The following is a 12,737-nucleotide window of genomic DNA, read 5'->3' as shown; positions in this document are numbered from 1 at the left end:
TATAAAAAAAGTTGTGTACTTCCGTTTTATTCCCTCTGTCTCTCAAAGATTGATGTTATGTGATTTCTTTTTGTCCCATAAAAATTGATGTTTTACCATTTTTAGTTAATTAATATTAAATTTTTGTAAACTTCAAGAAGTGATCATTAAAAAATTTTAAAAATCTCAATAGTCATTGGTTTATATATATATATAATATCTTTTTGTAAAAAAATAATATTGTATTTAAAATCAATAATCATTGTTTCTTAATTTGTATGAAATCCCTCAAACATCAATATTTGAGGGACAGAAGGGAATATTATATAGGGGATAACCAAGTTGCATAAAAAATAGTAAAGTTTGTTAAGGGTGGACATACACTTCATAAAAGCCCGTCCACAATCTTTCTAGGTCCGACACAAGGCCCAAGAATAAGACCCAACGAGCAGACGGCGCCTTCAGAAACAATGAGGGCATTTTGGTCATTTAACGATTTGACATTTGTTTATAAATATGAGATATGACACTTGAGAAAATAGAAAAAATATTTTATCAAAAGTAGTAAAGAAAGAGTGAGAACGCTGCCAGAAAGGAAAATGACACTTTGCAAGTCAATGAGTCATCCCTGTCGAGCGTCTCTCTACTAGCTCGTATTAGCTTACATTCGTCTTGGCCTTGTCGAGACATTGTAGCTCGTCGACGAGCCTTTAACTCAAAATCTTGTATTTGGCCGAGTCTTGTTAATAAAGAGAACTTCGACCGTTTGCCTAGAGACTTTGGCCCTGATTGGTAACGGCTGTTACTTATGGCTGTAAAGACTTTAACTTTAAAATTTTAGCTGTAGAGAATTTGGTTGTAGATGCTTTAACTGTAGAAACTTTAACTGTTAAAATTTGATTGGTAACAAATACTTTTAAAGCTATAGTTGTTACTTTTATTATTAAAATATATTGAAATGATGATATTAATGATGATAATGAAAATAAAAATAATTATTATTGAAATGGATCTTAAAAGAAAGAGAAAAAAATAAGAATAATTAATTTATAAAAATAAAATATGTAAAATATATATATAAACTTGTGGAGAAGTTTTAAATATAAAGGAAGGGAAAAAAATAAAGTTTTTATATTTTTTTAATTTTAAAGCCATTTTAAAGCCTGAATTTGAGGCTTTAAAAAATCTGAGAAAATAACGAAGAGAAAAAAAAATGGCTTACAAGACTCTAAAAAAAAAAAGTCATAAAAATCTGATTGGCAAATTATTGGCTGTCAAGTCTTTTATTTTATTTTAAGTCTTAAAAGTCTTGTGCCAATTAGGACCTTTAATTTTCTGATTAGACAACATTTGTACATCAATAAGGTTTCGAGGTTAATGGTGAGACTTTCTTTCATGTCTAGTAGGCAACCAACAAGAGAGTGACACGTTTTCGCATTTGTCCTATACAGAGAGAATCTTCATCATTAACGACGAATGTAAAAAAAAAAAAACGACGAACGTCAAGGACCAATAAGGTAGAACAAGTGTACAACATACCAATCACCAGGTCTCACTTCTGTTTTTTTTTGATAGAAACCAAATCTCTCTATAGGAATTACGTACGTACGAAGCAATCAACGACAACACATTCTACTCCAGTAAACGCATACTAGTCTAAGAGCGCCGGTACCAATAATTTAATACCATTAAGGTGAACAATATACACATTAACAATCGATCTATTTTCTCAACAACAACAACAAAAAAATGTTTTCGCATGCATAGAAAAGAGATAATTTTTGGTAAAAATAGATCTGAAATCCAATTATTTTAATATGCGATTTGTTATGTTTTGGAGATACATAGAAATCAAAACCCCATGAAAATGGGGGAAAAAGGGTTACCACAGGAATACAGTGTGGTGATTCAACGAAGGTAGCAACCACAACTATAACAGTTGCTTCTAGTCTTATATTGAGCATTGTTGTAACCACATGAATAACATCTTGACTTACTAAGAGAAGCCTTCATTATCTCCACGGCAAGATTTGGGTTACTAGCGACGAACAACTTGAACTCATCAGAGATAGCAATCGTACTTATGTTCGTTATGATATAGCTAAAGGCTGCATCGTTAAGTACTTTGTCAAAAGGGATTTGAGCGAGCTCAAGGAGGTCAAGAGAATTCGACAAACTCAGACAAATATAAGCTGGGTTCTGCATAGGTCTCGTAGATGCGGAATCTCATATTTATCAGCCGCAAGATAGAGTGACCGAGCATGTTTCTTCACTTTCTCAGAAAGCATAGAGCCATCACTGTATATAAACTCAACAAAAGCTTCCAACTCTTCTTGTTTCATATCTGAGAGAGTGATTGTTTCCACCTGCTTAGCTGAAGTCTTAAGCTCGTCTGATTCCAGCATCTTCTTAAAAACCTCAGATCTTGATGCCTATTCAATTTCCAAACATACATAAAAGATAAAACTTCATTAACAACACGTCAACACCCCAAAAACAAAAGCATTTCGAGAGATTAGAGTTGATTCTTGAATTGAATTAGATGATGATATCAAAACAGAGAGAAGGAAGCATGAAAAGAAGAGACCAGAATAAGTTTGTGGGCAGAGATAGCTGAACCCTCATCATCACTATTAACTGCCTTGAGCCGTACGTCAACTTGCCATTGTTCTGCCAAAACCTTTGCAAGTCCACCCGAGAAATGCTCTTTGTTATTTGGAGTTGCCATATCAATAGGATAGTATATTTGTCGTTGCAAAACGAAAGTGGATTATATAGAGAACATAATGAAAACGGTCAAAATGACTTATTTAATTCTTTTTCTTCCATCTGCTTCCATTTTTCAAGACTTTGGAAATGGAGAAGACACAAATACGAAGAAATTGCCAAGTCCAAACTCTTAATTGGCCTCGCCTCCTCTCTTGAAAATTGTATTACGATATAAAATGGTTAAAACACAAGTATATATGAAGATACTATAATTAATTATATATACTAAAACACAAGTACTATATATTAAAATTAATTTTAAAAAAAAAAGTATATATGAAGATGTTTAAAACATGCCATATAAATTTAACAAGAAAATAGTTTTCCAGGGTTTTTAAACTTTACGTTGGTTTTTAACGATCCAGACACATGCTATATTTAGACAGAAAATTAATGAAATGTGAGTTATTCAACTTTTTGAGAAAGTGTGAAAAGGACAATTGAAGCTAAATTTATAAGATATGTATTGGTCGATCACTTCTATCATTCTATGATATACATTGATTAATTTTTTTGTGATGGTGATAAAATAACACGAAGGAGCAAAAAAGAACGAAAAACAAAAGGATTGATTTAGATTACTTTTGCATGGCCATAACTCATGATGATGTGAACGTATGCGTTTGTATAATCACCAACTACTTTTTGTCTTCGATTCGTTAGACCACATGTCTAAACACATTCAATCAGATTAAAATTAAACACCTTATGAGAATACAAATTTCGACTTTAATATTCATTATACAACGACGTAACGTACTAAATTGAGGTTCTATAATAAATAGCATTTGCCCTATCCCCAACAAGAATAAACACTTACAAGAAAATAGTTAAAATAAAACAAAATAAATAGAAGAATAAGTAGTAGTACTATTATTCTACTTATCCAATTACAAAACAAAAGATTAATCTTTTGCTTTATAATTTCTACAACTTTTCAAACTTGTAGTGGCATAAAGATTAAACTTCATCGCAAATAGTAAGTTGTGGAAATATTTTTATTCAACCTATTTCAATTGTTCTATTTTTATTTTTTATATGCAACATTTCAATGTTCTATTTATTCAACTATTTTCATCCTAAAAAAAATTCTCTATAGACTGTAAACTAAAAATATAAAGAAACAACCATTCCGCGACAAAGTAAAAAAGTAGAAGCTAATTTGATAAATCTATAGTTGCTTTAAATGTGCTTTAGAGTGCTACCATTCTCTTTCCCTAATTTTAAAGCGTGGCTCTCTTTCCTTTAATGACATTTGATTGCCATAATTCCCCCACCTTTGTCTTCTTTTCTTTCTTAAATTACCCACTTTTCCCCCTTTATTTGAACGTGTATCTTCTTTTTCTTTTCTTTCCATTTAATTATCCAAAAGATAATAGAAAGACGAAATAATTTGATTAGAAAATTAATTAAAAGAATTATATAACTTAATTTGTAATAGTTGTAAGTTGGAAGTTGGAACCTAATAAGAAGAAAGGCAAGACTTTCATAATTTACTTAAGAGTCACGCCCAACATTTATGTGATACGTTAACGTTAAATTAAGCTTTTGGTTATATAAACTGAATTGTTTTTTTGTCAACGATTGAAACTCAATTTGAAAGAAAAAAAAAACGAAAAACCTACTTTTATGAAAAGTTTGCTATAGAAAAGGTTTAAAAATACTGTGGAAAAAAATACAAAAAAAAAAGAGAGTATAATGATTTATAGCCGAAGAAAAAAATTATCTCTCTCCACGAAAATGAATGAAATTATGGTTAAATAAAGCATATATGATACTCCATATTCCACAAGATCCATCCAATCCATAAATTCCAAAAAGCAAGATGGAGGAGAAGATTTCGACAACGTTGTTTTATGTTATAAAAGTGTCAGCAGTGAAAATTTAAATGAAAAAGAGCGAAGGAGGTCATCAATCATTCACTTCACCGTATATGAGCTGGGTTTTGTGGAAAAAATATATATATATATATATATATATATGAGCTGGGTTAGAGATATCAACAGGATATATAAGTGATTTCGTATATTTGGGTTTGATAGAAAAAGCTATTTGTTGGAAAATAATTGGATGTCCTTTGTTTGTCCAAACTTCAAAATAATACTCTGAATATTTGTGAATCAATGCAAATAGTAAAATAGGATCTAACATGTGTGGTATACTGTGTATTGATAATTTTTGTTTCACCTAATTTTAATTAAATTCGTTTGATTTGACATATTTAATTATTAGTGATGTTAAAAAATAGTAAATAAAAATTTAACTTGTATTGAAACTCATTCCACCATATAATTCGTTCTATAATATAACACATATTTGTTATTTTTAATAATATATAACTTTTTATCAATTATATATATATATATATATATATCAATTGCGGTACTTTAAACTTTTTAAAAAATCAAAATGTACTAATATACGATAAATTAAACAATTCAACTAAAAATACTCTTTGAAAGTCTTTATGAAAGCAAAAAAAAAGATTTTATTTTATCTGTATTTAACTCGGACTTTCTTTTGGTGCTTCCCTCTATGGTACACAAGGTTTTTATTCTTTTCTGGTTAAGCTTGTGAGCTCTCATTTATCTCTATGTTTTTGTTTGAACAATGGTTGTTGTTTTTCCGTTCTCTATTCCTTAACACTGATGTATGTCGTATAATTTTTTGTGCTTGGCTCTAATTAGCCTTATGTATCATACTCTAGCAAAGATGACTCTGATTTAAAGTCGAACGAAATCTTAGTTTGTTTAAAAAGAAATCCACAAAAAATTATGCTATATAAGTTCTTCTCTATCTTGAAAAGCATGTTATCATCCCATGCAATATAAGTTTTTCTCTATCTTGAAAGCATAATTGTTGTTATCAAAATATTAATTTCATTTATATACACTTCTCACTTCTCCGTATAACAATAGGAACACATATGAAAGTAACCTACCAACATTTTGAATTCACAACTGATTTTGTGATCGGATTATTACAAAATGAAACTTGGAAGAAATTACGTACTTTAGTAAATCAAATACAAGCAAGTTAGCAAAGGCACAAATAAATAAATAAAACAACCTTAGCTTCTTGCTAAACCAAGTCATTTATAAAAAAAAAACAGGGCCTAGCCAGCTTCCAAAGCTTGACAAATTATTTATTTATTAAATCCCACACATAGCTTAGAAGTTAGAACTCAGCTAACTATAATCGTTACTAGTCCCATTTATAATAAAACGTAAGTACACAACATTGTTTTGTAAACTATATAATTTTAATAAGTTGGTTACAAATAGATTATAGATTAATTGATAGTTTAATTGGTTTTAAGTTAAATAGTGGGTGCAACCTTAATTTATTTTAGGAAGATTTTATTACTAGAGCACATTGTTTCCGAAAATCTTAAAGGAAATATTTCAAAGAATCATTTGATATCATTTAACTTACCATATTAATTTCATTTAATAAGTTATTGATCAAATAAAATCTTTTGATATCTAACTTAATATATGAATTTGTTAATTATCATTATACTTCATCTCTCATTTTATATATGAGTCTGTTTATGAAACAAATAAATTATCATATTATTTATTATAATTAAAAAATATTTTTATTTCTGGATATACCATAAGTTGAATTTTTAAAAATAAATATAAATTGTTCAATCTATAAAATATTCAAGCTTTAGTAATATTATTCTTTAAAAATAATATCTATTGAATTAAAAAATTTACTGAGTAACAGGTTAAAATTAATTTTACTGAGTAACAGGTTAAAATTTGAATATGTAAATTCAATTTCCTATTTTTTTGTTGAATTTTATAATTTTATATAATATAATAAACTTTAAATAATTTATTTTAAAATATTTTTAAAATATTAAAACTTGATATAAAAGTTAGAAACTATAAACACTCTAAAAAATTGATTTGTTATAGCAATGTCAATAATATGTCACTATAATATGAAAGAATTTCAAGAAACCAAATATATAAAAACCAAAAATATAACAATATATTAACTTATTCATAATATAATAATATAATAATTTGCTTTTTAACAACCAAAATTACAAAATTATGCCTTATAATGACATTCAAGTCATGATGTAGAATATACATTGTTGAAAGAACTTCACATACATAAACTTATACAACATATTAAAATTTTATTTTAAAATATAAAATATACAAAATTTTGTATAAAATAAAATTTAACCAGTGTTAAAACTTACAAAATAGATGTATTTTTTCATGTTAACATATTTAGCATATTATTTTATTGCATAATATTTTATCCAAAAAAACTTTAAAAACAATCACATAAATTATATTTTGTATAAAAATTACAATATAAATAAAATGAATTTTAACACGTACTCTAGCACGGATCTTAATCTAGTACTTTTTATTTTGGTATTCATTACACATACTCTGGTAAATTTGTGTAAATAACAGATATATATTTTAATGTATTATCAACATTTTGATAGTTTTTATTTGGTACTCACGTTTATAAAGTACTAATACATAAATGTTAAAAATCATGATTAGTTACTAATTAACCTGCGAATTCAAAGTACTAATAGATATCTTCACATCATTTATAATTATTCGACCAACTAAAAATTGAGTTAATCCACTCAGTGATTATTAAGATATTGAAAGCTAACTTTGAAAAATTTGCCAAATGTCATTATAAGAATTAAGATTTCTACTAGTTTTTTTCTACTAATATATCAAAAAAAAAAATTATCATTTAGGACCCGTTATCTACTTTCTCATAACCTCTTAATATAGTCCACTCTTTTTCAAATCACAAAAAGGGAAAAAAAAAAAAAAAAAAAAAAAAAAAAAAAGAGGTAAGTAGCTCTGCCACAAGTCAAACTTTGTGTAGACGAAGCTAAGCTACTATTCAACATTCCCCTCCTCACAGCTTTTAACTCCTTTCCCATCCAAGTCTCATATTTTTTATAATCTAGTTAATACAATATGGCTCAAAAGCTACATTGTTCTACTATCTTTTAGGATTCATCTTCTTCTTTTTTTTTGCCTACGCATAAATAAATACATACATAATAATTTCACAAAGCATAGTCTTTTTGATAATATATAATAATAAAGTGTTGTTTCTGACTCGAAGTCTATCACGCTTGTTCCTCCTTCAAAGCACCCGTGTTGGCAAAAAACACCTTGAAATGCACCCAAACCCACCTCCTCCTCCTCTTTTCTGCAAATTTCAATTTTTAACATTTTCCAAAAAAATCAATCCTTATAATAAAACAATAATCATCGAAGCGTATCAATAAAAGATTAAACTAACTAATTAACAAAATTAATTAGGTTTTAAATACCCTTTTGGATTTGACTGGGAGAGGTTGTGGGGAGACTTTGTACAAGTCTTCATCCACAGGCTTAGGTGCCTTCATCCTCCGCTTCACCACCGGTGTTGGACAGCTAGTCGGCGCGTTTAACTCACGCGCATCCGTCTCGTAGTTGTGTTGCTCCTTGGAGACATTTCTTTTCTTCTCCGCCCCCGGTTCTTGACCCACCTTAGCCTAAAAAAGAAACATTTTCCGGGAACATAAGACTAAATCAAGAAAACTCACGGCGACAAGTGTTGAATCAAGAATCAAGAACGTACCCGGCGACGAGGGAGGAGGATAACAGCGGGAGCAGCTACAAGGTGGTGGTTGTCGTAGAGGTCACCAGCGAGGTAAAGATCACGATCTTGATGAGGGTAAGGAGCGTAGTGAAGAAAAGCTGGCTGTTGAGTTGTCGCAGTCTCGAAGCACTGAGTGAAAGGCACGGCATCGTTCCAGTCCCAGCTTCCAAAAGCCGGCACGTGCCCTCTCCTGCAGTACTCTCCTCCTCCGTATTCCTGATGATTGAAACAACCAAAATAAGAACACAAAAAGTTAAAAACTTTGTAAAACCCACAAGAAGAAGAAAGAAAGAGGAAGGAGCTTATCAGCTTACGTAGTCCATTGTAGTACTAGTGAAGTAGTGATGAATGGGTTTGATTTAAGTAATCTAAATAGAGAATGAGAGAGAAGGGAGAGAGAGTATGTTAAGTAAATGACCAGATGGGTATTTTACATTACTCAACACTGAGACAAAAGTTGCCTTAAAGTCTACTTGTAGGGGAGTGTTAAAGAGAGAGAGAGAGATGGGGGACTCTGTGTCTGTGTGGTCTCTCTGAGGAGAGGAGAGTGTTGTTTTTTAAAAATAATCTTGTAGGGTAAGTGAATAAGTGAGAGAACTAATAATGAAAAATAGAGTTGGGTTTAGCTACTCTTCTTCTACTACTTTTCTTTTACTTTTTTAAACAAAAAATTACTGTTTTTTAATTTCTTTTTGTATAGTGTTCTGTACTAGTGTCTTTACTTTTAATGTTTCGAGGATTTTTATCCATTTTTTATGTTTTTTTTTGTGGCTTTAGACTTTGTTTTTACATTTGGTAACTTTTTTTCTTTACAAAATTTTTAAAAACATACTTCCTCCGTTTCAAAATATATGATGTTTTGGAGAAGTTTTTTGTTTCATAATATAAGATGTTTTCAAGTTTCTATGTAACTTTTAGATTAGTTTAATATTTTTATTATGCAGTATTATTTTTGATTGGTTAAATTTGTTAAAAACATATTATATTTTAAAACGGAGGGAGTATTTTTTTTTCATGGTTGACAAAATAAACAAGACTTAAAAAACGTAACGTAACTTTCACTAACACTATTAAATTGACCAAGTTTTATGGATTCTAAAGCTGACTTACTCATTCCATTTATTGCTATCTTGTGAGTTTGGGTAAGAAAAATTCATTAATGGTCATTTCTCAGAATATCCAATTTGTGTTGTGTGGATTAGATTTAACATTCATTAATGGTCATTTCTCAGAATATCCAATTTGAAAAATGGAATTTTATTGTTTAGAAAAAGTGAAAAAAAAAAGAATTGAAGAGACAAAAGAGTTAAGAAAAGGAGCTTTAGGAAGGAAGGGGCCACATGCAACATTACCTCTGTTATGAAACTTTGTGCTCTGTGCAGTGTGCAACCAACAACAATACAATAACATTGCCACGACTCCAAGCAATCCCATACTCTCTATTTATTATCTTTTGTCAATTTCTCTTACTTTTTCCCCTTATTAAATTCCATCTTTTTACAGTTCATAATAATAAGTCTCGAATTTTTTAAACTTTTTTTGTTCTTTTATAAGTAATTGACAGAGGACAGGTGGGGTTAGGTCAAAATTACTGATACTGTTCTTCATAGCAGGATAATAAATTGGAACTGCTCATTGCAGCCTTTGAAATTGAGAAAACAGTTAAGAAAAACATTTCAACGGAATGGCTTTTCATTGATGTAATAACTATTTTAGCTTAGGGCAGTTAACACTAGAGAAACTATTATATTGCATAAATTCTTGAAATAAATGATACTGTATAGTATTATTTTAATACATTTTCATAAACCATTTTTTTGTTATATTATAGTATTATACAGTATATAATTAAGTTGAAATATAACTAACACGATATTTTTAATGAAGTTCTAAATTAAAAAAATACATGATTTTAGCCACAACTTAAACATTGCTAATATAGTCTTTTATGTTGCACTAAAAAAAGAAAATAGATTTTTATTTCTCATATTCACTATTGAATTTTTACTAGTCCTTATTGAACACTATTAAACACATGATCACTAATGATTAATTTTTGATTTTTTTGTTGTTGAATTAGATAATATATTGGTAAATAGAATATATTAGCATTCTATTCTATGGATTATATATATAATAGAATGATGTGTTATTACTTACTATTATATAACATATCGTATACATAAAAATTTCACCAAATGATATACAGCTATAACAGTAAACACTATGAAAAGATGAATGTAGTGAGTAGAAACTAAAATCTCTTTAATAATTTAAGGCAGTTTAAAAAGTCTTAATAATATTTATTTACAAACTATAAACGAATTTTTAGTAACGTTTAAGCTTTAAACTGCGTAAATAATGAAACACTTTCGGCAGTTTGTAGAAATATTTTGCAAAATAAAATGAATGAAGTCCGGATCTTCGTGGCCTAATGGTAAGGACGGGCCCTGGTTGCAAACACAATTCGGGTTCGAACCCTGCTGGAGGGAACTATCTCACGAATATTCGGTCACCCACATGGATATGGATCCTTGTTTACGATCCATTTGAAAACCCGGAAGAGGGCCTACCCATGGGTTGCCCTTTCCCCAGGGTATTAGTCTGGGATTACCCCCGAGTTAAAAAAAAATAAAAAAAAATAGAATGAATGAAAATTTAAGAAAAAGAGACAAAAATAAACTAAATGGATGCCATGCTTCTGAAAAAAATCCGTAAACTAAATGGGTGCTTTTTAGGTATTTAAGACTCTTGTTTTATAATGTTGCTTTGGCCTACTCTCTAGTCTCTACTACTACTACGTACTACTATTAACGTTCGACATTTCTATCATTAGTCTTTTCTACTCCCTCTGTATCATAATACTTGATGTTCTAGAATTTTTACATGAATTAAGAAAAACATTTAATGTTTAGCAATAAATGTATTCTTCATTTATAATAACATATTTTTATAATTATTAACTAATAGTATTTCATCAAATTTTTAAATTCTCATTTAATGATTTTTGAAATTTGTAATTTCTTAGTATTAATTGATAAAAGTATACAGAAAATCATCCTTTGTGATACAAGAAAAAATTCTAGAACATCAAGTATTCTGATACAGAGGGAGTATGTTTCTATCATTAATTCACCGGCTTTGTCTTCTTTTGCAGTTAATTTTACTACTTTTCTGATTTTAACTTTAATTCTGATGTTTTTGTTATGTAATGTTTTTACTATGAAACTCCTCATTAATTAGTCATTAGTTTAATCGATGTGATTTAACTGAACAGAGATTGGATTCAGATATATGAACTCCAATTATCAACCAAGAATTTAGAAATCGAGATTCTTAAGTAGCTCTTCAACTCTGGTTTAGAATTTCTGAACTCTGACTCACTATAAAATATGCTTTATGTGTTATTACTTATTATGAATGTTGTTTTAATACTTTTTACAAATCCAATATTTACAATATAAATGTCAGGTCAACTAAATATCTTTCTCTTATATAAAATTGTATTTACATGAAGAATTAAATATGCTGCATTTGAATTTTAAAATAAAAATTGTAAAACAAAAGATAACAATTGAGAAACATTTATTAGAAGAAACAAAATATTTATTCGTGAACGTGCTCTAACTACACATTTACTCCTCCTTTGTGACCTTGGAATATTAGATACGTCATTTGCGTATCTTGTGTCAAAATATTATTTACTCCTTGGGACCTTTGGATACAGTTATTCTAGTTTGTAATAAAACTTTGTTGTAGCTTCTCTGCTTTGGTCATGGGGCAATTTATATCGTGCTCTTCTGCAACGTCTTGCAGCTCCATTTGTCAAAAAGTATTCATCCTGATTCTTATTGTAACATCGAGAAGCATTTAATTACATGAGCTAACAAGCTACATTCTCTACTGTTTGCACCNAAAAAAAAAAAAAAAAAAAACAAGATACATTCTCTGGTAGGAGCAATTCCACATGACCATAGTCCATATAGCGTTAGGTTCGAGAGGTCACAATATAGGTCTGGTCAAACACACAATACTATTGTGCTTCTCTATGCAACCTAAAAGCTACTCTATCAAACTAATCCTATATACTCGCTCTGTATCATAATAGATGATGTTTTAGTATTTTTACATAAATCAAGAAAAACATTTATTATTTAACAATAAGTGTATTATTATTTTCTAATAATATATTTTTATAATTATTAACCAATAATATTTCATCAAACTCTTAAATTTTCATTTAATGATTCTTGAACTTTGCAATTTCTTAGCATTAATTGATAAAAGTATATAGAAAATCATCTATTCTGATACAAAATAAAATCCTACAACAT

At 29.0% G+C, this 12,737-nt stretch overlaps 2 protein-coding genes across 2 annotated transcripts; both read right to left on the bottom strand.

The window, feature by feature from the left end:
* Positions 2,087 to 2,707, bottom strand: LOC104772540 (BTB/POZ domain-containing protein At5g48510-like). Its single transcript, XM_019242051.1, has 2 exons — positions 2,567 to 2,707; positions 2,087 to 2,411 (listed from the first exon to the last, which is right to left on the bottom strand). The coding sequence occupies exons 1-2, from the start codon at positions 2,705 to 2,707 to the stop codon at positions 2,157 to 2,159; spliced, it is 396 nt and encodes a 131-aa protein (XP_019097596.1). The 3' UTR covers positions 2,087 to 2,156.
* Positions 7,673 to 8,963, bottom strand: LOC104760828. The gene is made up of 4 exons (XM_010495373.2): positions 8,718 to 8,963; positions 8,383 to 8,619; positions 8,093 to 8,296; positions 7,673 to 7,968 (listed from the first exon to the last, which is right to left on the bottom strand). Exons 1-4 carry the CDS (start codon positions 8,724 to 8,726, stop codon positions 7,903 to 7,905), a joined length of 516 nt encoding a protein of 171 aa, XP_010493675.1. The 5' UTR covers positions 8,727 to 8,963; the 3' UTR covers positions 7,673 to 7,902.

Source organism: Camelina sativa, chromosome 20 (assembly GCF_000633955.1).
Source record: "Camelina sativa cultivar DH55 chromosome 20, Cs, whole genome shotgun sequence".
Lineage (NCBI taxonomy): Eukaryota > Viridiplantae > Streptophyta > Magnoliopsida > Brassicales > Brassicaceae > Camelina > Camelina sativa.
This window is presented reverse-complemented; position numbering and strand designations above follow the sequence as displayed.